The sequence below is a fragment of the Lepidochelys olivacea genome (assembly GCF_965140295.1).
Source record: "Lepidochelys olivacea isolate rLepOli2 genome assembly, chromosome: 12".
NCBI classification, from domain to species: Eukaryota; Metazoa; Chordata; order Testudines; family Cheloniidae; genus Lepidochelys; species Lepidochelys olivacea.
The window spans coordinates 24912531-24938967 of record NC_140422.1 but is presented as its reverse complement, the minus strand read 5'-3'; the positions used below and the strand labels follow the sequence as shown (position 1 = coordinate 24938967).

Sequence of the window (26437 nt, the reverse complement as noted above, 5' to 3'; positions counted from 1 at the left end):
TATAGGAAATTAAAGGACAATAATGAAAATAACTATTAAAAAAGGTACAAAATGAAAGGAAAAACAATCAGGAAAAGTCAGGAGGAGAGAAACACTAACAAGGGAAGGATCAGCCTCAGGAAATTTTGACTTTCATGTAATTTTTATTGTTCTAAATTTGTACTATTATCTGTCCCTATGTGTTCCAGAAAATGTCTCAGGCAAGGGTTTCCAAATGTTCTTGAGCCCCTCCTCCTTTGAGGACTAAGCATTAGCATGGGGGTAAAATAGCCACACTCCAGAAGGTCATGGCTTCCTGAAGCCACTCCTAATTAATTGACATCCGTACTCCCTCACCAGTGAATCATCCCTGTTCTCACACATACCAGTTCATCAATTCTGTCTGGTCAGATAAAATCAGTTCAATCTTCCCAGTAAATCAGTGCTTCCTCCTGACACTAATTAATCAATTCTGTCCTCACCCCCACCCTCGTAAGCTCAGTTCTTACACACATTCCAGTTCATACATTTGGGGCTTTTCCTTAAATGCATGAATTTTGGGCACCACACTCCCCTCCCCATCAGATTGCATGAATTCTGGGCTCTCCTCTGTCCCGCCATTCAGATGTACTGACATCTTCCCTATATAATTTCTGCTCTGCAGTGCTCCAAAGATTTGTTCGTGGCCCACTTCTTTTCTTTATACACCTTCCACCTTGGATACAACTTCCATGAAGAGGACACCAACTTTGTCTCCCTTGATTTGGTCTCTGATCCCTGTCTCTGCCTATTTTGACTCTGGCTGATACTTATTCTACTACAGAATAGTTTATAGAGTTTGGTCCTGTTTCTGTTTAGAAATTCTTCTTTGTTCCTCATTGCAAATGTACACTAGAACTTACCTTAACTTGGACCTTAATTTAGCTGCCTCATCAGTAAATCCGCTTACCCCACTGCCTATGCAAAATTGCCAGAATTTGTCCTCACCTTGACCCTGGCATTGTTTGAATTCTTACTATGCCCTAATTTCCCATTTTGACTACTGTAATTGCCAGTTTTATGTTTTTTTCTGAATCCCTACTCTCTAACTTTAAGAGTTCCAGAATACTGCAGCATGACTTATCTTGCCCAAGGAAGCAAGACTGTGTCACCATCCAACTTTGATACCTTAAGGGTCTTCTACCCATTAACCAAGCTGCCCTCCTTGTTTTCCAAACTTGTTCAACTCAACCCTTTTCTGATCTTTTTCCACTTACTCTGGCTCCTGGTCTCTGTTTACTTTCTGTCTCCAACCTTGACCTCCTCTCTGTCCCTTCCCACAACCTTTCATGGTTGGAGTTGCACTTTTGCTTATGCTGCCCCCTCTGCAGTAACTGGACTTCTCTACCCCACCCTCCCCCGGAGCCCTATGTCACTCGCAGTCTATCAGTCCCACCTCACACTGATACTCTCTGTAAGGTATTTTGTGCAGCTCTGCCGGTAGATTACTATAAAGTTAAACTCTGTTGTACGATCTGTCATCCTTTTCCCGATACGCCCCCTATTTATATTGTCCTGCCCATCTCATCAATGCCTCTTGCAACTGCTTGTGTTACCACCTGTCCTACCCCCCTGTACCTGTCTAATAGATCATGCTGCTTTTCCTTTACAAAGTTTCCTGCAAGGGAGAGGTGCCTTGCTGGTCCTGAAAACTTGCTCAGACCCTCCATTGGAAAGTAGGACTTTGTTTACTGTCTAAGTGTATAAATGTAAAGAACTTTACAATCAAAAGGTCATTCTGTTTCCCAACCCATTTACTTCAGGTGACATTCCCCATGAAAGTATTTTTTTTGTTTTTCACTTGCTTTAAGAATTTTATTTCAAGGAGAATGTCACCTGATAGAAGGGGAAAAGGTGGTGGAAACTGAGTGATCTTTAGTTTGCAAGGTTCTTTACATTTATAAAATCAAACCATGAAAGCAGGCCTGTTGTTAGTTGTCCCTGAACATATCATGAAAATGAAGACCCACCCAGCTTTTTGTCATACAGGCCTACTTTTTTTCCAGTGGAGGATATCAGCAAATTCTCAGAACTGATGGACTTCTGATTTAAGAAGGGTTAAAGCACAAAATTGTGGGTTTTATTCTTAGCTCTGCTACAGACTTCCTGTGTAATCTTGAACAAATCACTTAAATGCTATGCCTCAATTTTGTCCATATGGAAATAATAATTCTTACCTACTACATATGGTTGATATTAGGCTAATTTCATTAATATTTGTAAAGCTCTTGGAGATGCTGAAATGGAAGAACTAAAGAAGTGCAAAGTCTTGTAAATCATTATTAGTAATAATTACTATTGTATTCTAGATATATGTATTTTATCTGGAGGGAGCATTCACAGTGTCTGTCAGCTGGACCCTACAGCTGCTGCAGTATGCCATTGAAAATAATGATTTGCTCAAATAAGGAACATTTACAGTTTATAAAAGACTATCTTGAAGATTATATGTCGTTAAATAAGAAGAGTAATGTAAGGTTTTCAAAAGACTATTTTCCCAGCACCACTCCCCAGAGATCCTAGAGCCTGGGCCACATGAATAACTTTCTCATTCTTGTGTCCATGCTGAAGGTTGTGTTTTTAATTTAAGTATCCAAGGAATGCTGTCTCCAATGTCCATAGGACTCTAAATCGGATGTGAGACACAAACGCACCCGAGTAGCTTATCAGAGAAACAGGGTTGGCATGAGGCCTACATAAACAGCCATAAATTCTTTCTCATTTAAATGAAAGGACCCTGGAGGATTGGCCAATTATAACTACAGTGGGCTGTCCTTGGGCACCCATGAAAGTGCATCAGTTGACCCCTGGTATTTAACATGCATTGAATGTTTTGTTTACCTCTAAACTTAGCGTTATAAAATGATTAGGATACAATTTGGTTTGGGTAAAACTGACTTCTGTGCAGGTTACTTTCCAGAGATATTTACCAGTGATCAGAACTGTTTCCCATCATTCACTTCTTAGTGAGTTTTAGCCAGGCTGTTGCCCAGGTAAGAAAGAAATTGGAAACCAACCCCCACCCCACCCCTAACACACACACACACACATGCACTCTCCCAGAAATCAACAGGACAGGAAGAAAGTCGGTAAATTTGATTTTAGCCAAACAAAAAACAAAAAAACCTTTTTTTTTGCTTCAAGTAACTATCTCATTTCCTGAAAATCCTGCGTCTAACCAGAGCTTCCGCTAAGGCCTTTTAGACTTGTCTTTTCTTAGGGTCAAATAGTGGTTCAATTGCAATCAGTGGCAAAACTTTGCTTGACTTCACTGGGAACAAGACTGGGCTCTTGACTTCTCACATGCTCAGTAGAGGCCTGATCCAGCTCCCACTGACTTCAATGAAGCATGAACAGGCTCTGAAAGAGTAGAGTCAGAACTGAAGCTGTATGGTGGGGTTCTCTCTAGACAGGCCTATTCCACTCAGCTCGGTGAGAGGAGTAGTTTTGAAGTAAAACTGTTTTATTTTGATGTTGAACACTATGCTAATGCTGGTAAGAAAACTTCTGTCAGGTGCTACTGAGTTAAGTAACTCCCCTGGTCTTACTAGGGTGAACCTTCTACATAGATGCATTGGAAAGGTTGCATCATGTTGGCTTGATGCACATTGGAATTTTAAATCTTTATGCCCCAAACACAATCCCACTGTGATCAATTAAGTACATTAAATAAAATTTAAAAACAAACCTCCAGAAAACCTCCCCACTTCATCCCAGCTTTCATTAGAGACTCCTCCATGGCCAATGTCCAGATCTCATTCAGTACCACTCGGTCTATACATTACTGAGTCCATTTGGCAGTCAGCAAAAACTGTGTGTCTTCTTTAACGCAGCCAATGTGCTTTGGCAGCTGACACAGATAATGTGATTTGCACTGGAATATCTGTGCATGTCTAAAAATGAGTGTTCTTTTGTGTGTGATGAAAGCATTCTAACACACTGGAGCTGATCTCTAATACATGAACTTTATATGCTGTATCCTAAAGCTGTCATCTTGCTGTTGGGATCTCCTAGCTCACAAGATTAGCCTGGTCAGAATCTTTCTTATTTAAAATTGAAATAAATTAGAAGAAAGAGATTTTTTTTAAAGGGGAAGAGGGATGTTAGAATGTAAAATGCAGTAATTCTGCGCCTAATCCTGCATTCCTTGCATACCCCAAACTCCAACTGATCTTGAGACGAACTTAGAATGCAGGAGCTGCTCCTTAGTGTGCAGCATTTGCACAATCAGAAATTCAGCAACTGGTTGACACACAGGTCTGCTTTCTTTATGCAAAAACATTCCATACACTTTATACTCAACATAGAGGCCCCTGTCCTGCAGCCCTAACTCAGATGTAAATTGCCACCAACTTCCATGGGAGCCACGGGTATTTCATTTCAAACTTTCAGCCACTAACCTATGGGGCATTAATAATCAAATAATTCTGTTACTAACTAAAAAGGTGAAACGTGTGACTGCGTTGACACCACATCCTTGTAGGCCCCCATTGTGTCACAAAGAGCAGAATGAGGTATAGTATCTTTAACGCTGTAGGGCTCAATCCTGCAAGGTGCTGAGCACCTCCAGAGAGATGCAGAGAGCCCTCAGCATCATGGGTCAGTGATGGCAGTAGGTGAGGACAAGCCATGAAGTCAAAGACAGTAACTACTACTACTGCTCTAACTAAAAGTCTTCCAATTATTTTTAAAAAAGAAAAGCCCTGAAGTTCTGAGATTCAGGTCCTGATCCAAAGCCCACTGAAGACGAAGGGAACCTTGCCACTGACTGCAGTGGGGTTTGGATAGCCTCATGCTGATAACAGCATCGTTTTACAAGGGCCTTTAAAGAGGCTTCTTTTCATCGGAGGAAAACTGTGCTATGATTGAAGTGACATCTCACAGGAAGTTGTAACTTTCTGAACTCAGGGAAAGGCAGAAGTGTCAAGAATACAAGGCACCAGGGGCTTTAAAGCTGTACAATGAGACCATAATGGAGCTATGCAGCAGCTGAGGATCTGGCCCAATAGGTTTTATGTTCTCATTAAGTTCTACTTTTATCCTCTTCCAACCTGGTTACTCTGAAAATTATTTCCTCTCCTGCTACTCTGACCATGCCAGCCCCTCCCACCCCCTCCTTCCTTCATTCTTCCATGGTCTCCCTCAGACTTTGCACATCAAGTACATACTCCTTCCCTTCAAGGCGCTACATCGTCTTGGCCTCACCTACATCTCAGGTGCTGTTTCTTCCACCTCACCCACTCACACTGTACACGCTTTGCTATCCTTTCAGGTTACTGCTCCTTTTGTTCGTTTCATGCACTCTTCACTTTGTACCTTAAATCCTGTGCTTGGAACAGTCTCCCACTTCCTTCCTTTTCTCCTTCAAACTCACTTCTTTCAGGAATATTTCCTTCCTTGTTTTCCTCACCAGTAAATTTTCATCACTCTCCCTTCTCTGGGCTTTCGTGCCAGGGTTCATCTCCTGTTTTACTTATCCATCTTAAATTGTAAAGTCTTAAGGGCACAGACTTTCTTTATCAGGCATCATGTAAACTTAGGGCACAATACATTATTATGAATGATAATACATGATTGTGATACCACTAGCAAGATTCTGAATTCAAGTGGGTAATAAACAGTGAGAGTAGATGAAAGGAACAAAGAACCTGTTTTCAGATGTCTCCTGGAGGAAGAAATAAAATCACCAGCTAGTCTACTGACTTCTAAAGTCTTCACTAACTCAAGTGTTGTGTGTGACTCAAACTTGTCCTGCACGTATGCAGAATAAAGCCAACAGCAAAAGGTCTGCTAGACCTTTTAATTCGACATATACTGCAGAGAGCAAAGGGCATCTAAAGTGAACACTCCTGCAAAAATAGGAATGGATTTGCAGTTCATAACAATAATTGTTAATAACTGATAGCTATGTCTAAATGATAATCGATGAATTTTAACACAGAATTGTCCTTTTAGTACCAAATTGGTTATGGTAATGTGACTATGACCATTTAATTCAATTTACTGCCTAGGTATTCTGTACTGTAGCTCTTCCAGCTGAGTTCCCTGAGAAATTCCTGCCTGGAAATAGCCCAAATAATTTCTTTGAAAAAGTCAGTGGGTTACTGACCTTAAGATCTGCAGTAATGTAAAATCAAACCTATGGAAACAATTTGCTGGATCAGTATTAACGGCACAGCAGTCTTCTCAGAAGAAAAAAGGTAAGTAGCTTAAAGAATACATAGCCAACAGGGACTCAGTTTGCTGTTTCAGTGAGTTATTTAATGAAGGGGAATTTGCACACTTTTTGGAGGGGGGGGATCATCCAGTTAGACTCCCAAGAAGGTGTGTAGAATAGAGCCAGAGATCATATTTTCTAAGCCTTACTTTCAAAAGAGTCAAAAACATATATTTTTTATTACCCCTGGGTTAATACTAGTAGCAAATCATCTGCTGGCTTTACAAATGTTCTTCTTTCAGGCAGTGTGGCTCAAAGGGGACTTGAGCTCTGTGAGAGAGCCTCAGCAATCTTACTTTACTAAGATTTATTTGGGGTTTTTTTTTGGGGGGGAAGCTATTAAAACACAGCAATAGCATATTCACACCAGCAGCTTATAAAATTAAAACATGATAGCATATTTTTAAGAGCAGTTTGGTGTCTACAGAACTCTGTTACTGACATCTTTTACTGGACTAACCTTAGATGTTATGCTGATTGTATATTTACTATCTGCTATATAAAGGTAGAAGATACTCCAATATTAGTAGAATTTACAAAGTTGATTCCCTACATTTTTTTGATGATTGACCCCATGATTTTATAATAACCATTAGGTGTGGTGTTTGTGGGCTACTGTAGTTTTGTAAAATATCTGAATTTTGGTTTGGGCTAGTGAATAGGATAAGAGAATATGGAAACTGGAAAAAATCAAGAGGGAGTGGCCAAACTAGATATAAGAGAGGCTGAAAGACATCCAGAGATTTTCATTGTCTTAGTCACCCATGACTGGTTATAGCTAGTGGTGGGCTGATGGCTCATGCTGGGTAGGGAAGAGAGGAAGGAAGTGGATTTAGTGGAAAATTGATTGCATCTACTTGGGTTCTTTCCAGCTGAATCCTGAGTTAAGTACATTCATCCTGAACTAATCGTTAGGGAGAATTGGCTGAAACCTCACATACTTCTTAAAGAAAAGAATAGTATTAAAGAAACAATATCCTTATTGTACTTGAGTGCCAAAAGAAGTGAGCATACTATCAGAGTCCTACCAGTGCAGTTCTTTATTCTATGTCTTGAAAGTTGCATATATTTTAGTTTTAACATAACCTCAGAATATCGTCCAAAAAGGTGGAGAAGACTGGATCATTTTTTTTCACCAAAACTTGAGCATGGTACATTTTAGAGGACAGTTTCCTGATTAAAAAAAACATTGGGTGACCTGGCAAGCTCCAACTCTCTTTTCATTGCTCATAAAGTATGTTTAATTAAGATAGTTGTCAGTCATTTTTGACCACAACAAAACACACACACAAAAGGTGATCAGATAGATATCAAAGATCATAGGCCAGATTCTGCTCTCATTTACATGAGTATAAATCTGGAGTAACATCACTGGCTTCAAGAGAGTTACTCCAGCTTTACACCAGTGTAAATAAAATAAGAGTTTGTTCTGTTGTCACTGAGCTGGCAGACTGCGGTCTGTTTCCGAAAACTAGTAATAAATAATTGACTTAGTAGTAAATATTCTGTAACTAAGAATATGTGTTTTTGAAAATGTGTACATTGTTTTACTGTTCCACTATCTATCGTGATACTATTTCAAAAGCTTATCAGGGTGTTGAAGCTTTCCTAAGCTTCCTTAACCATTTCGGTTTCAGATGTGTCTGAATGAGAATGCTTTTCGGTTAACAAACCACTCTATCAATATTCTCAAAGGCCTTTTGTGCTCAGCTATTGCTGTGGTGTCCCCTCTTCCTCTGCTTCACTCTGCCATGTCACCATGGTATACAGATGGCTCCCGACAGATGAAGGGAGTGGGAAGGTGGCTGGGAGGCTGGTGGTGGAAGTTAGTCTGAATCTGACCAATTGCAAGATAAAGAATTTTTGAAGGACTGAGTATATAAGAAGCAAAGAAAATTGCTTTGCCTTTACTATGGGAATCAAAGCAACTGGCCTGAGTGACAAAGTGCCTGGTGAATCTGGGATGTCTCGGCTGAAATTCAGAGTTGAGGATTTCACACTATTGAGAACTTTCCACCTGCTGTGTTGATAAGACCTCTTAAACTGGGCCAGGATCGCCATCCTCCATCGTGGCAGAACTTTGCCTATGGGAATGGACAAATGCAGAGCTTCAAAGAGTGTCACGCACTGAAGTGTGTGGGGTGCTTGGGTCTAACTCACAGCTGTAGTCCCAAGTCAGTGACTGGCAAAGTGCAGCCGGGCATCATTAGGTCTGTTGTTGCTGGAGATTGTCAATACCTCCTTTCAGGATGGGAAAGGGTTTCCATCATTTAATGAAATAATGGCTGGGCTACTGCTTGCGAATCTCAGCATCATTGTCTTGTTGCTGATGTTCCACTGTTGTGGAAATGAGAATTCAGTATTGAGACAGTGGCACAACTCTGGCCGCACCTCGGGTCTTCAGACATGGGTGACCTCTTCCTATTTGGTTTTACACATGGATACGGCACAGGGACTGTACTGGCTGAGGATCTCTTTCTGGATATGACTCAGATAAAGTGTCCATACTGATTCATTTAGATTTGTCAGCAGCATCTTTTGATGCCACTGACGGTGAGGAGTTGATGCACGTTCGTTTGCTGGCAGGAAAAAAAGCAAGCTTTTTCTTGTGCAGATCTGTTCTTGTCTTAGAGGACTCAGAGGGTAGTTTTGGGCAATTGCCTTCAGGAATCTCTGTTGCAGCTTGCCACAAGATTCGGTCTTGTCCATCCTGTGTGCACAGTGTGTATATGAAACATTAGCAGAGAGAGTGAGGTGGTATGGGGTGCAGAGCCTTCAGCGTACAGAGTATGCAGGTCACACTCTGCTCCTTGTCTTTATTTCATCAGATCTGTCATTGTCTAGACAAGAGCTCAGTTGTGCTGAGGGCTAGCTAGTTTGAGGCTAACTTAAGTGACGGAGAGGTGATGTTAATAGGCTGGGGAAGGAACTGGAGGCAATGCGGGAGCCCCCTCAGCTGAGAGAGTTTGCAACATGAGGCTGTGTTGGCTCCCCATCTGATTCTGGTTATTCAAATAGCAAGCAGGGACCAAGAGCGCTTGACTAGAAGGTTGCAGTCTTTTCCTTTGGATAGAGACCTACTGCAATAGTCACTTTGCAGGTGGATTATAGCAGTAAACTGTATGTGAAGGCCACTTGGAAACTTCAGCTAGTGCAGAATTCAGTGGTCCCCTTATTTAGCAATATTCCCCACAGGGAGCACATACATGGAGTATAAACTCTTTGGGGTGGAGGTTACTTTTCAGGGTCTGTCTGCATAGTGTCTAGCAAGACTCCTGACTGAAGCTCCAAGGTACTATTGCAAAACAAATAATGGTTACATTTGTGCTCTGTAGTTTACATGGGCTTCCACTTCAGGTCTGCGTCCAGTTCGTTTCCATGTGCAGTTCAAGGTGTTGACTTTGACTTATAAAACTCTAAATAGTTTGGGTCCTGGCTTATCCCTCTAGGACACTACAGCAGCTGCGATCAGCCGATGTGCTTGAACTAAGAGCCCCCATGTTAAATGGAGGGGGCTGGTGACAGGGCATTTTCAATGGGAGCAAGGAGGTTGGGAGGTGAGGCAGAGTTTTATTTCCTGAGTCTGGCAGGCTGGAAAAGCACCAGATTGATTTTGTATGTATTCGTTATATAAAATCAACATGCACTCAGATGTTGGGTGGTGGCAATGTATAAGACAACCCCTTAAACTCCAGCATGTAACGGGTTACACAGAAAGCCCAGATTCCCCGCCTGTCACATGGGTGATGGGGTAGGGCTATGAAGCAAAGGGAAAGCTGCTGTAGTGGGAGCTTCCTAGGGGGGTAGGAGTATCCTCTCCCAGCTTGCTGAATGCTGGAAAAGGCTGTGGTGGTTGTTACCAAGTGTTCTGACTCGCTTTGCCTTTGTTTTAATCTTCTGTGTTATTAATAAAGCTAGCCCTGTGGAAAGGGACCTGAACTGAACTATCGTTTGGGGCTTTTTTGTTTGTTTTTTTTTCCTTTCTCAGCCAGTGTATCCCCTTACTAGTTTATAGTGGGGTATATAGATAAAATAAATAGCTATTAAAGCAACTCAAGCTGTTACTTCTCAGTTTTAAAACACATGCTTGACTTAAATTTTATAAATTCTTTTTCAATATAAGTTCTTCCGTTTAAGATCCATGGAAATAATTTATGTCCTTCCCTGGAAACAAAGGGTAGAATAGACTAGATAAATAGATAAGAAGGAGAGAAAGGAAACATCTGCCAAATTTTCAGCTTCTCACATTGCAAGAAAGATTGAAAATGTCTCCTGGGTTCACAATGTACCTATAACAACATTCTTTCCCCACCTAAGGGCCACAGAGTCCCTTCTTGTCCCAATAGCATTGCGTTACATTGGTTTAATAACGTGACTGGAGCGTAGGAAAGGGAGAGAATTCCACACTAAAGCAAACAATGTACTTACGGCTCTGTCTGCACTGCCAAAAAACGGTGGGCTTTTACAGTAAGATAACCAATGCGTGAGCGCTGTCTTGCTGTATGATCCTAGTGGAGACAACGTGCAGGCAGTTTTTACCACGATGTAGCTAGGCGAAGTGAACACGATACCGCCCATCACGGTTTGACTTGGCCTAATTACATTGTGATCACTAGCAGGAGGTAAAATCCTAGTGAAGACGAGACCGGTTGTTGTTTTAAAATGTTAGCACATCAAGGGAAATATTGGTGGGAGCATCTGGTTGACACCTTGACCTGGTAATGTGTTAATACTACAGCCCCCTGGTCTCCACTTGGATTGTACCATGCGCTAGCTAACACATGGTAAGAACACAGCTTTTTCCGAGTGAAGACAAGATCTGCCTTGGGGGAGCTCCTCAGCAGGTGTACATTGTCATGGCTCCATTAACGTCAGCAGAGCTATGACCATTTCTGCTGGCTACAGATCTGCGCCGATGTAGACTCCTGTAGACCCCTGCAAAATGGGCGTGGAACACAATCATTTTCTTGTCGTAGAAGTTTGCAATCACTTTGCATGGATGGAAATGACCACACGCAGTGCAGAGCAATGGACAGTTAGGCCAACAGGCCATACGTTGAATTTTGTTCTAAAGAATTTTATACTTCTGTTTGCATCCAGATCCCATAGTGTGGACAAACTACAAATGGACAGACAGATAGAGAGCCTAGATAAAAACTTTTGACCTGCTAAGGTAGACTGGCTTGATGTAGAGATACAAAATGAATCTTGATTTTGTAATAGCTGTACAACCACAAAATCAAAATTAATCTGCATTTCTGATCCAAAGACACATTAAAATAATAATGTTAATTATAGGTAGCAGTCTAAAAATTTGGGTACATTAAATTCAGAATTTAAAAAAACATTATTTAATATTATAACTTGAAAATGTTTGCTTTGATCGCCCTGCATGAATATTTTTTTTAAAAAATCCTACTTTTTCTATCTCCCTGATAATATTTTATTAGAATTTGTTCACAGGCTCTGAATGCTCTTTCCTGAAAGAATCTATGTAAAGGGAGAAAACAATACACATCCTGTACTCCACCTTCACAGGCCTCTAGCATTCGATGCCACCTTTTGTTTGCAAGAGTTTAAATTTCAAATAAAATCCCAGCATTCTTTTGAAAAAAAGGAAAGGGCCTCTCCCCTGCTTAGATTGTCAAATCCCAGACTCGGCTGAAATTGAATAGGGCAAGTCAGTGACCTCAGGCAGAAAGAATGTTGCTTATTTACGTAGGGCTTCTGCTATTTTAGCAGCAAACCTTTTCTTCTGAAAAGACAATGTACACTGCTTTGTGTTTATGGCCAAGTAAGGAGCTTGTACATTTGAGATTTGCATCGTAATAGCCTAGTAACTTAATATACAGCAGCCTCAAAAATAGCAACGTCAGACATTGTTTTGTCTTAATCAACTCAGTGGGTTGTTGTTTTAAAAGGGCTTTACAAAAGTTCTCTGTAAAACTAAGCATGGGATACAGTTGCTCGTACGCTGGGTTTTGTTTTCTAAATAGCAAAGTTACATTTAGTTCCTTCTTTATTCGACATCAGGGCAGAGCTCTGAAATATTTTGCTGCATCTTGATGCTTGGGGCAGGTGGCATTCCTTCAGTCTGGATCCAGAAAAATGTGTGACTCTGTGTGTATACACACGCCAGGCATTTCCCCTGAAATAATGAAAGATCATTACAACCATTCTGGCCCATCAGATGAGCCTGCAATTCCAAATGGGTTTTCACTTGTGTGTTGCTGCTCAATAGATCGTAACCATGAGGGACTACTACATACTTGAAGCACACATTTAGGATCCGATCCTGCATTCCCTGAGATCAGTGGGAGTCTGGGTGTGAAAGGAATGCAGGATTGGGTCCTAAAACAGGGGAGTAAAATTCTGTGCCAGATTTCTTTGGAAAGAAGAAAACAGCACATCCACAGTAGCCACTTCTCAGTGTTTCAAATTTCAAACTGCTGAAGCCTGTGAAAAATGGCTTCTGCCAACATGCAATATCTTCTTTTCAAAGGAATTTGGCACTGATTTTTTTTTCTTTCCTGAAATAATCAAAAGCCCTAGAAATTCACCCTTCCCTGCACAAAGCCCGAGCGATTAAGCTTGGTGACTGGGAGACTGGGGGGCAGGGGGAAGGGAAGGGACACCCATAGAGGCACTGTGATTGCAGTGCAGGCTATGAGCTAGGCTAACCCTTGCTGTTGCCCTTCCATGCCCCAATATGGGGTTTGTTTGTTGGTTTATTTGACCCACTGGATCCTTATAATTCTCCCTGCTTTGCCGCCACCCCTGTAAAGCAGCACTCATATTGCTACTGGGTCTTGTGCCGGTCCTCTGCAGGGGGACTGAGTGTGCCTCCCAAGGTTAATAAGTCATATGAGTGCAAAAGGGCCCAAAGCAGGTTTATAGCTCCCTATGAGTGGCATGGGGTAAAACAGTGGAGAGTCTTCCTCCCCCCGGCCCCTACAGAAAATCTCCATGGCAGATGTCCACAGCTAAGCCCAGAGGGAGGAATGTGGATGTGTAGGCCACAAACCCACAGGTGAGTTTAGGAGAAACTCAAAAAGATTTTGAATCTTTTTGTTTCCTTTTGGCACTTCTGTAATTTTACACACAGGGCGAATTGTTCTTTTCTTAAGACAGTAAAAGAAAGCGGGCCTCCTAGATGAGACTCATCTACTAAGTTTTATCCTAGGGTAAATTTAGAGATGAGGAACAGATCCCTTGATATTGATGGGTTTGTTGTTGTTATTTAATAATTAGTATTGCCAACTATTTGTTTTTTATTATATGTGGTATTTGGAGTTTTACATAAGGTCCCAGCTCTTGTGATTACCTGAGAATCTCCGCTTCCATTTCTTTTTTAAAGTAGCTTTCTAGCCCGCAGGGATGAAGGGAAAAGATTGAAAATGTGACCCTAAACCTGAAGCCGAATAAAAAATACCCAACATTTATTATTTCTAAAAGTCTCATGTTTTTAAGCCAGTGATTTTGAGGTCTTACTCATGATTTTTGAATACTTGGGGTTGGCAGGACTGGTACCATAGGAATGCATGATGCCTTACATAGCAAGTAAAGATATAGTCCCTGTGTCAAAGAGCTCACAATCTAAGGCACCAATCCTGGTGCCGAGGCTGAGCCCATATGCTATTCTGATATTGTGTAGGAGTCTAAAGGAGACACAGTGGACCGGGGAAGAATTCCCCTGGCACAGGGGCAGCACAGGGCCAATTTACTGTTTTCCCATGATGGCTGCAGCATAGTGAGCAGGGCAGAAAGAAGCCTGTTTGTAGTGCTCAGTGCTTCAGGGATCCTGCCCTGCAGAGGTAAGGCTGTTTTAAGTTAGAGCAGCCCTATACTAATGCCAAGGGGCATTTGGGCACAAAGGTTGGCACCTCCTCCTGGGCTGTGCCTTCTGGGCTGAGTCTCCCAGGAGGGGCAGCAAAGAATCTGGTCCCAAGTTTATAATGGAAATGCTAATAGAACCTTAAATTGGACTCAGCCTATGTGCTGCTATGAGTGTAGTCCAAAGTCAGTGTGCAGAGCTCCAGAGCTTTGCTTCCCTCTTTTGAGTCAGATGCAATATAGTCAATTCTCTGCTGCTGCAACTTGGCTGTGTGTGTATGTTTACATGGTCAGGTTAGCATGCAAACCTTCAGATGTCACCAAATGCAAATGCTAGTATGTAACCTATATAATGATGCTGTCCTAACATCATTCATTACAAAGATGACATCTTAAGCTGTTAACATTGCTCAATAAAACAAATATGCACAATTCATTTATCAGTCAGGCATGAGAAACCAGGAATTACTGTGTGCCTGGGAAGCCTTGTGAGTCATGAATCAGAACTCTTAGTGGTTGTATCCCTCAGAGAGGTGTGGTAATTCCATGTCTAGTGAAGTGGAAATTATAACATAAAACTAATAGTGGAAAGGATGCCTACTAAAAATGCATCATTATATCTTGCATCAGTGTCTCATGTTCTCCAGAGGAGTCAGTTATAATAGGACACCATGGTTATATTCATGCTCTTCTAGCAGGGACTCCTAGTTTATAGGTGCAATTTCCAAAGTGCTCAGTATAGGCATTCCTCTGCTTCCATTCAGCCATTGACTTCAGTGGAAGCAGAGTTGGACCAGTGTTGAGTGCTTTGAGAAATCCCACTCTATATTTCTGGTCATTAGTTGCAACGGGGCATAGCAGCTGTTGCAAGAGAGAAGCCACAGCTCTCCCTAGCACTTCTGTGTGTCGGCTCTTTTCTTATTGCTGACAGTGCAGAAGCTCCCTGGGTGACTAAGGGAATGCATGATGCCCTCTTCTGGAGAAATGGTATTAGAACTTTAGGTTCAGGGAGCTCTCCACCAGCTTTGTGCACAGACCCACGCAAGAGTATTCCTTATATTGTACCTTCAGACAACAGGAATGAGAGGTGAGGATTTCACTTTCTACATAATAGTCCAGGTTGGTAACCTTAACAACTGAGACATTTATAATCAGATTTGCTTTAATTAGGGAGCTGTTCTCACCTCAGGAAATGATGTACCCACATCTGACTTCTGACTGTTCATCACACCAAGATGTGCTAATTAGATTTTCTGAGCAAAATATAGGCTTCTTGTTCCACACAACAAGATTGTGATTGTGAGGAGTGTCGCCATGTATTTTCTTCCAAATGGACAGACAGTCTTGGAGGTGTGTCATGTGTTGTCCTGGGGGCTGAAGTTTAGATGCATGACATTCCCATTATATGGAAATAGTGGTATGTTCTTAACCAACATTAGTCAGGCATATAATACAGGCTTTTCATATGATCTCACTCATAATATGATACTAGTCCATTCTAATTCCCAAAGCGTGCATGTTTTTACTCATGAAAGAATTTTACACACATTATAATAATATTTGGCACTTTTTAACTTCAAAGCACTCTACAAATAGTAATTAGGCTAATAACAGCCGTGTCACCCAGGGAGCTATTACTACCCCCATTTCACAGAAGGAGAGGTTGAGTTGCTGGGACAAATTCTGATTTCAGTTACACCCATACCCATGTAACTGAGATCAGAACCTTCCCCACTAAGGCCATGTCGACACTTACAAGCTTACAGCAGAGCGCTGTAAGAGCGCTCACATCGCTGCGTTTTGCCAACGGAAGAGAGCTTTCAACAAGCAGGGATAGCTGTGTCGGCAGGAGAGTGTCTCCTGCTGACATAGTGCTGTGCACATGAGTGCTTATGCTGGCAAAACGTATGTCACTCAGGGGGGTGGGTGTTTTTCACATCCCTGAGCAATAGAAGTTTTGCCATCATAAGTGCTAATGTAGATGTGGCCTAAGAGTTTGTGACTTAATAAAGGCAACTTTACATCTACATCGAACAACTAGCGCATTGCTGATAACAGGTTTTCCCGTCCTAAATGGCACTGAAAATGCTTTAGCTACTAGCATGGAGGGGACTGGACAATTTTCAGCAGTTATAAAAAGCTTCATTGAGATCTACTGCGACCAGGCCTCAATCATATTTTGTTTCATTAGGTCTAGATCATGCTTTCTGTAACGGTATTAAAAAAAGGAGGACTTGTGGCACCTTAGAGACTAACCAATTTATTTGAGCATGAGCTTTCGTGAGCTACAGCTCACTTCATCTCTGCTAACAGTTTGACTGTTGTCAACACCAGCTGAGGTGTGGGGAAGGCAGGGGTGGACAGCCAGTGTCAACGGTGGATAATCGTATAGGCAGTCTCTTTGGGTAAGTGTGCACTGCAAGTGAACGTATGTGTGTGCGTGCGCACAGCCACACTAACTTTAATCAAACTGGCACAGGTAACAATGGTAGTGTAGATAAGGTGGCTCAGGCTTCAGCACCTGCTAACGATCAGACTGCACATCCAAGCACCCTGGCAGCTTGTACTCTGGTAGATGGCCTGCAATAAAGCCCGTGCCACCACATCTATGCTGATGTTCTTACCCATGCTAGTGAGATTAAAGCGACCACAGGTATGCCTACCTGAGCTACAAACAGGCTGTGTCCCAGGCTGACCTGTTGTTTTTCTGGTACCAGGCAGGTGTGAAACTGAGAGTCACTTCCTCTGTGCTGTTGAAAACTGGTCAGACAAGGCAGACGTGCCAGGGTCTCTCTCCAGCTAACCACAGAAGAAGGAAGGAAGGAAGCACAGTGTTTATGAAACACAACTGCAGTGATGGTACAAAAAGTCCCACAAGCATCTATGGACTGACTCTAGGCCAGGCCATTTATTATAACTGATTTAGTGATCTATCTGCATGTTGCTTCTGGTTTTGTCAGTCTCTGACTTTTAGAAAGTGGTTACAATACGCTGCAAAAGAGGACAGTAGCCGGCAGTGGGGTACACAGATATAGTTGTTAGAAGGGGAAACTTAGCAGCTATTTTTTGGACCAATAGGTATTGGCTTTTACTCACTCTAACTGGCTGAGCAGTAACTATAATAATTTTTTGGGTATTCAATAGCTGGTCAACAATAGTGGAGGGTTTGGAGCTTAATTATACTGAATTCAGTTATTCAGTACAGTGAATGGAATGCACATCATTGCTTATTTTTCTGAAACACATATGTAGAGACCAAAGTTCTGTAGGAGTTTGTGGTGTTTGGATAATACAAGGATTGTATTATCCTTGACCAAATAAACTCCTCCAAGGTAAAAGTCTTGTTAGGCTTATTAATTATTATTAAGAATACTAGTTGCCAGGTGAGGAAGCATTATGCTATTGATATGTTATGTGAGCTAACACAAGTCGCTTTGTCTCTCTGTGCCTCAGTTTTCCCATCTGTAAAATAGGAATTATCATGTTTGCTTTCATTTGTAAAGCACTGTGAGATCTCTGGATACAAGGTGCTATATAAAAGTGTGAGTTAAAATCATGTTCAGAAATTGACATGTTGTATTACATCAAAGGGGAGGTTGAGGTGGCCATCTTTGTTGTGGGCATATGGAATGGTAACTTCTGAGAGCAGTGTCTAATCAGGCTGCAGGGGGTTGCATGTTGTACAGTTGGTGAAAACTACCACACAGTGGCGAGCCACTAATAATAGAGTTTTCCTGTGCTCTGGTTTGCTGAAGCTATATTATTTCACAGGGCGACCGGCTGTCAGTCAATTGAGGGCTTTGGGGCTCAATTTGCTCTGGGCCACGTTGTGCTCCCTTCTCTGCAGTCCTGGGGAGTCCTGACACAATGGAACTGCTTCAGTTGTGCCTTGCTATGGAAAAAATTGGGGTTGGCTTTGGGGACTCTCCATGGAGTTGTGCTCTGCAGGGCTTCCTGTATCCCAGGATGCAAGGCACTTTGGAGTACAGGGCAGGGCCTGTGGATCAGCGCCATTCTCCCTGACACCATTTCGACTGTGCACCATGAGGCTGCCATGGCTGCCCTGGCCTAGGGCGAGGATGCTTTTCCCTGCAGAGATCACATCAGGCTAGAGTCCAGGATTTGGCACTTCATTGCCGGGGCTGCTGGTGACAGTGACTATGGGTGAAGGGGGGCGAGAAGGAGAGAGAGAATTACCATTTAAAATAGTAATATGAGTTTTCTGCACCGACTCACAGGTTGGGTATCATTGTGTATAACATGGGAATGTTACTTAGTGGACAAGCAGAAGCTCCTGGCCATAGTGAGGCCACTTTATTCCTACTTGCTCTCAGATGGTAAGTGGCAGGTACTTACGCCCGCCCGCTCTGAAACTGAGGGTGTGCACAACCATGTCACAGTGTCAAGAACCACACAGGAGCTCTTTTTTTTGGTTTTAGATCTGTGACTGCCACTTGGCTCTGAACTGGGTAACAGAGTCTGGGCAGACAAGCCTGGGCCCACAGTGGGTGTAACTCGTCTACAAGCTGGCACAAGCCACATGTGTTTAGGGGCAAGGCAGAGGACTGGAAAAAACACTTTTAGAATGAGCCAGAGTGACACTTCAGGAGACCCATGGAAACCAGCCTTTGATGTTGCCTGGATCCCAGTGGCTTGTGTGATTAAGGGATAATATGGATGGCAGAGGAGTACAGCATATGCGGCAGTAAAGAGCTTTACCCGGTGATTAAAGATGCAAGCGAAACAGAGTTTCATGTTACCACAAAAATCATTTTTGTCACGCTTTGTGTGGTTTTGAAAGCAGGGGAGGGGGAATGGGATGTGACCGGTGCCTCCTTGTTCACTGACTTCAGGCTGAGCTCAGGACTCAGGTGAGTAATGGTCAGGGTGGGTGGTAGGGATGTGAGAGAAGGAGTTGCCTGGAAAGGAGTAAGGCAGCTGCTCATGTAGAGCTGTGTCCTGTCAGCACAGATTTGTGTGCCATTTACAAGGCGATAAGGTGAAATGTGGCTGATCTGTGATTGGCTGAGATCCTTGCCTTGGCAGATGGTGACACATGTAGGGTACGGTCCCCTTTACACAAAGCAAGCAGATGCACATTGGCCTGAAGAAGTTTCTAAGGCAGGTTACAGGTGACTGGAGCCTGAGTGGTTGCAGTGATTTGGGTCTTTTGTCTCTGGAGGGCGAATGCACTTAGATAAACTGAATTTTGCGAGTGGGCTATGGGACGGTCAACTGGATTGGCGATGCTGCCCCGAAGGAAGAAGGGGGCAACAACTGATGGGATGAGGAGCAGGAATTAGGGCTCCATCTCGAGGGGTCAGGTAGGGTGGAAGGAGGGTTCCAGCCTGGATCCGGCTGCTGGAGGAGGCGTGGAATAGAGAAGGAGGGCGAGCAGTGACAGCTGTGCCCTGGCTTCTGAGGGCAGGGATAAGAAGCAGGTTTCAGGGAATGGCAAAGCTCTGGGCGGTGGGGAGGACACGCAGGGGAGAGGTATCTGGGAGGCAGCTCTGCAAGCAGAGCAGCGAGGCAGGTTGGAGGGTTACAACAGCTAAGATGAAGCTAAACGGGGAGAAGACAAAGATCACAGAGAGGGGAGAGTTGTGGGAGGTGACATAGGGAGAGAAGGACAGCTCTTACACCTGGGCCACACCCCCAAGAGGCAGCATGTTCACCACTTACATGGCACACAGTCACTACAGGGTTAAATTTCAGATGAGCACAAGGAAGGCTAACCAATAGGTAAGACTGCTCTAAAGAGCCTATTGCTGTGACTCAGGCTACTGGGCTGTGTCCTCATAGTGGTAATCTTCCAAAGTGCTGCCTGCCAAACACCACAGTATATCTGCTGCAGGTTTCATTTTGAGTGAGGACCTATAGGAGTCAGTTCACGTTGAGAACCGAATTGTCGAAGGTCATTTGAATGCACACACACATGCAGAATGAGGAACTGCACTCAGTCAAGAGCCTGGCTTTGTGCATGCAGGCAGAATCAGGTGCAGCAACAGTGTGCACAGTTTAACACATACACTGCTTTGAAAAACTGTCCCTTAATACTTGTGTCAATGGTCCTCTTGCGGGTCTATCTACTGAAGAGTAGTCTGGCTGAAGGTGTATAAGTCAGTCAGATAGCGCAATGACTTGTTTCCATGAATGGACCCGTTTTACAGAAGAGACTTTAAACACGAGTGTCCACCTACCAATAGCACCAAGAGACAGCAGCTTGTGAGAGCTACACTTCAGAAATTTGTATTGAAAGGAAACATTTCCCTTGGCTATGCCAACAAACCTCCAGCCAACCACATACAGCCTGTGATTACCCAAAAGTGTCAGCTCCGGTCCAAACGTCTCCGTGCCACACACAGGTTCCCATGGTCAGACCACAGCAGCTCTAAAAGACATTTTTAAGCATTTAAAATTAATCACATTTTCCTCAATGTTGTTTAGAGAAACTGTAAAGATTTCTCTCGGCCCCCCTCCCAAGTGCATTCTGCTAGCTGGCTCACCAGCACACAGCCCTCAGATTTAAACTACTGGAGGCTGATAGTCCAGGGTTTATGGTGGAGCAGCTCATCTCTGGAACTTATTCTTTTTCTGGGTCTGTGAGTATCCAAGTTTGTTCCTTTGGGGTGCAGGGAGGAATAGTGCATGTTTTACACAATAAAAGTAGTTTCACTGTATATATAGTTAGTGTATTTGAAGAGCATCATCATTGGCCTGTAAGCATAGGGTACCTTTGTGGTGTTCAGAGGTCTGTGGGTTCAATCAAGTTGTTGTGCACTGCAAATGGCTTCTTGTGTGTGGCCCTTAACGGGGCATATTGCCATCTCTTCACCCACGCTGCTGCCTCTTAATGGTTTGATGGGCACACCAGAATGGGTGGTAGCTTGGGCCAGTTAAATCCCTGGAGATGAACAAAGTTCAGTGGACAGGAGATGAGTTATAACAGGAAGAGTTTGGCTCCTTTGGCCTGATTCTTCTCTTACGCACACTGGGTTTGACACTGAAATAACTCCTGATATATGCCAGTATAAAAGAGAGAGGAGACTCAGACCCTTTGTGTCTCAGTGACTGGTTGGTTGTGGCGTGTCTGAGTTCCTGTATATCACAGTGTTTGTTGAGATTAATCTGGAGCCTGTCCTATATTTTTAAACTGTAAAGAGGTCCAGAGTTTATATGATGAACACACATGTTATAAATACAATTAAACTGCTACTCATAATATAGTAAGCGCTCAAAGGTTGAAACTGAGATCTGTTTCCCCCCTCCATCACCTGAGCATATTGCCAGTTTAAGGTGCTTGCGGGTGTTAATAAAATGTTCTCAATTTACAATTAGAAAAAAGTTAAGATGCTTTTGTTTCTAATTTCTTATACTGGGATCTGAAAGTCAAGCTGGGTTCCACGACCACTAATAAAGATCCTGCAGTTAAAAGTTAGCTGTCAATTTTGTTGATGAACAACCCAGACTACAATCCAGTTCACTCTGTTAGATGTATCGTCACTGACATGATAACAAGAACAAATGTGATGGCTGCCATACTAGGGATTGAACCCGGAACTTCAAAACTAAAAGTAAAAGCTACTACAGCTTGAGCTAAAGAGCCACAAGTTTCTAGTATGTGTCTCTAGCAACTCATATCCTCTGTGGATTGGCACAGCAAGGGACCCATAACATACACTCACCAGTGGATTTTACACAAGCAGTTTTTGTCAGCAGCATTAGCAGATGCAATTGGGTCTGGAGATGTTATGTAAGAACATGACATTTATTTCATACTTTTTGGACAATAACTGTTCTTTAAGAAAACAAGCATTCAAGCGGTGTGACCCTTACAGCCAAGGATTGTCTCGTTTCTGTGTTTGTAGAGTGCCTAGCACAATAGGACTCCAATCCCCACTGAGTACGGGGTACTATTGTAATATAAATATTAACTAATAATGCAAATTAGAAAAGTGAAATAATGGGGAGGGAGTGGCCCTGAGGTCAAATGTTGAGCATATCATTCTGGATGGTGTTCAGTGCATCATCTGTTTAAAAAAAAAATTCATATTGGAGACTTTTGCTATGGAAATGGAGTACAAGACTCTGACAGTAAAATATTTTACTAACAGGGAGAAGACTGCGAGGAAAAGCCTTCTACAATGTCAATGGTAAAGTGTACTGTGAAGAAGACTTCCTAGTAAGTAAGATTTCAGGCCTTTCTTCTGTTTGCTTGTTTTTAAAGTAAACGGTGGTGGTGGTGGTGGTGTTTTGTGCCGGCTGATGTGTAGCGTGAGACCAGTTAGCCTTTCAGCCTGTCCCTGCACCTACTGAAGTCAGCGGGAGTTTTGCCATTGACTTCAGTGGCAGCAGGCTCAGGCCCTTAGTCTGAAGTTGTAGACATGAAACCAAGTGCATAACTGTCTATAAATCATCTCACAGTATAAATTATAAGAGTAAACACGAGCTGTTCAAGCTTTGGGCTTGAACTGCAGCCACAAAGCTTGCCAAGCCTAAGCTCAGACTCAAACAGCTGGGGAATACCAATCATAACAAGAGGGGAGACTGGTTAGACTGCATTATCCGCATCACTGTATACAGTGTTGCTTTATTAAAGGCATAGTTCTAATCACTATTCTGCTACGAACTGCGTGGAGCTGCAGTGTGGTTCGCTGAAAACTGTCCGCCACGGAGGAACAACTAATTTTCTCTCAACACACCCAGTGACTTTGCAAGTGCTGTAGGGGCTGATTCATGAAAAGGAAAATGGAGCACGCTGCTCAGCTGTGTTCCAAAAATAAAATGTATGTTCAGTTAAGGGGAGGATTCTACAAGTAATTCAACAGACAGAAAGTGATTTGATTGAATGACAGTATCAAGGTTAAAATGAGATGATGTTTGGGAACTGAAATCAGAGAGGAGTGTCAAATGTTTGCTTACAGGATGACAAACGAAAGAATCAATATGCTGAATTTACAGCATCTGGCTCCTTATTTATTGAAACAGTAGCATCCTTTTGGAGGCTCAGTGTCTGAGGTTACCCCCTTCCCTACGTAATGAGGTTATCTTCTTCCCACAACCTCAAACAATGCTCGTCCCACACCAAAAACTTTAACTGGCAGTTCCGGGGCTTCTCAAGGGCATTTCTCATCAATTCAACCCATAAAAATCAGCGAAATCTCTAGTGTAGGAATCATATCTACCTTCATACTTGTATAATCCCCCAATCCCATCCTACCTGTCACCACAACTAGAACCGCTTGAAAAAAGGTAACACTTTTTTTTTTTTTCAGAATACCAGGAACATTTTTTCATTTCATTTGAAATTTTGGTGGGGAAAATCCCATATTTTCTCACTGTTTTTACTCCCCAACCCCTCCATTTTCCAGTGGAAGAAAGGGGAGGAAAGTAAAAAACATGAGTGGGATTTTACCACCAAAAGAAAACACACTGATATTTTTCAAAAATATTTCCAGAATTTTTTTGTTTGTTGTCAAAAACAGGAAATTCTGGAGAAATCAAAATACTTGTAATTGCACTGAAAAGTTTTGCAAAACACCATATTTCAAGTAATTCTTGTTTTAGTTGAAAAATGTTAGCTTGCTCAGATTCCCTTCCAATAAAAACTACTTCTCCTGCAAGCCAAACACCTGCTTATTCAAATGCAAAGAGATGCCCTATATTCTGACCTGGTAATTTCTCCTTTAAACAGCCTACAGGTTTTATATTACTCTCTGCAATCTCTGAAATACCTTCATCTTCCAATCTGCCAAATACAATGAACTGTTTTCTTAGCACCCCCGCCCTAACTCTCCTCACAATATTATATTATTAATGATATAACGTATATTATATTAATAATAAGCAATACTCACCTACATTTTCTAGGGGTATTTCTTGCTGCTTATTGCAGCACTCAGCAACTCCTGATCTTGTTGTATAGCGATGAAAATATAAGGGACGTCCCTTGTAATAAGGGACTGTTGGCAACCCTGCCCTACTTGATGCTTAGAACTGGTTGAAAATTTTCCATTGATCCTGTTGTTCAATAGAAAATAGGGACTTTGACTAAACAAATTGTGCCTGGATGGTGCCTGCTTTCCTCAGAACATTTCAATAATTTGTTGAAAAACTGAAAACCTTTCAGCTAAAACCCCCAAACTGTTAGTCCAAAACCTTTTTGGTCAAAATCTTTTGGTTTTCAGGAGAAAATGTTTTATTTTAATGTTTTAGAAAAAAGTTGAACACTTCTGCTGAACCCCACCCCACCCCATCCCACGCATTTTCTGAGCAGCTGCTCTTCCTGCGCTCACCCCCACCCTTTGTTCTAGCTACAGGGGTCCTGGAGCAGGTAAGTTGGCAGCAAACACTCCCTAGGAAGCAGAGTTTGTAGGGATTCTAGGGTGAACTCTGGTCCACTCAGGACTTCTCTTGGTACTAGTTTGTGAGGCTGGAGCTTTTACGGGTGAGCCCTAACAAGTCCGCAGGAGCCTGGGGAGGGCTTGCTGTGTGCTGCCTCAGGAACAGGCTGTGGGAGGCTGCTGGGGAGCCAGGAGATGCAGTGAAGCTCTGAACCCTCCATTGTTTGCATTGTAAACTGATTGCTTTACAAAGAACACATCCTCCAGCAGCTTCCCGTGGCACAAATCACAACAAGAATGCTGGGAATTGTTTATATATTAAAATCTAGCCTATTTCTTTAGTCTAGGCTTACAGAGGGCCTAAAGTTTGAAATGCTACAGCGCAGCTATTAGTTAGCTGGAGGCAGCTAAAAGAAAGGGGAGGCTGTAAGCCTTTATTTAAAGAGAACCTTTTAACTGCTTCTGACCCCTAAACTACTGAACAGAGTTACTCCTAGCTGCTTTGAAAAGCCAGTCGTTCCCTTAAGAGTAAGTGCTATAAGGCTGTAGCTGATATGCAGGGCTTTTTAGATGCAACAAAGAAAGCAATTTAATCTCCACTGTAGGTACAAATCTCCGTGCAGCTTCAACTCTGGATTCCCTCCGGATGTCACCATAACACTGAAGTAGAGATGTTAGAGACAGGGACACTACTGAAGTATGAGATCATCCAATCCACCCCCCACCAATGTTGGATTGTTTCCTACGGTCTGTTTTCTAGTGTTTTGTCCAGTCTGGTTTTAACCGTGCCAATGGAGAGAACTTCTATCACCATGCCAATGGCAGATGTTAGTCTGAAATAATCCTGGGGGGGATGCGTTTGGAAAAATGGTCACATTTAAAGCTTAAACTGTGTTAGGCTAGATTCTCTGCTACATCCCTTGCCAGGCCCAACAGAGACGACCCCCGCTCAGGCATCAGTGGTCTGGCCACTCCTCCTCCCTTGACAGCATGTCCCCAGGCACGCCCCTAGGCTGGACAACATCTGCCACACTTACGATGCTCCTGTGCCAGGGAAATTCTCCTTTAGCTTGCTGTAGCCTCTTTCTGGTCAGAGTTAGAGCAAAAAAAAAACAAAAAACACACCCCACTGATCTAGGCCAACTTCTGGCCCCACTCCTATATTACAGCCATAAATTTCAAAAGGCGATGACGGAATAGCTGCTTTCAGGCTGCCTATATTATAATTCCAGCCCCACCAACAAGCAGTTGTCTAACTCAGGCACCCATGTTCTCACGTGGCTTTTATTTGCAGTGTGAACAGGATAATATGGTTATAAATCATGTTAGGAAAACCTTCATTGAGCTACAGCACAGCCGTTCTGTAACCGTGTTACCCTGTACATGCGACAAACGCAATGAGCCGTTCAGGGCAGGGACTGTGTCTCCATCTGCATTTGGAAAGTGCCTAGCACACTGTGGCTGTGGGTGAAATCCAAATAATAATTCAGCCGGAAAGCCCTGTTCTGACACAGGCTTGTGGTATAGACAGCAATGTAGCATTTCCATTGATTCCTAGAGGCAGCTGCATGGTTGTCAATGTTTCATTGCCCACAAACCCTTAGAAATAGCAATTGTCGCTGCCTCTCGTCTCCCTCCCAGCAAGAGACACAATGAGGGTCGGCCGGCCGAAGTGATGTCTCCTGGCGAAGAACTCCTCACAAGCCGATCATGAACCAGAGTGGTGCTATTTTTAACAGAACAGCTTTGAGTTCAGTGCAGCTTTCTGTTTATGGATCTTAAAGTGAGACCGTAAAAACTGATATTCTGTCTGATCTGGGAGAACATGTGGCACTTCTCATAAGAGTGTAGGTTTCCCCTGGCATGCTTGGCCAAATTGTCCCCTCCTGACACAGTCATGGAGCACGCGGGCTCTCTCTCCACTCCAGAGGCATCTGCATTTCAGTGATGATGCGATTCCTGGGCCAGATTTTCAGAAGATTTCCACTCCCATTTGAGTAACAACACAGGTGGCCAGATTTTCAAA

General features: G+C 42.8%; 1 protein-coding gene across 1 annotated transcript in view; it reads left to right on the top strand.

Moving 5' to 3' along the window:
* Positions 1–26437, top strand: part of WTIP (WT1 interacting protein) — a 114042-nt gene that overhangs the window by 59566 nt on the left and 28039 nt on the right. The window contains exon 3 of the mRNA XM_084644242.1: positions 22183–22250. Coding sequence (XP_084500368.1) covers positions 22183–22250 — 68 coding nt within the window. The remainder of the gene's footprint in view (positions 1–22182; positions 22251–26437) is intronic.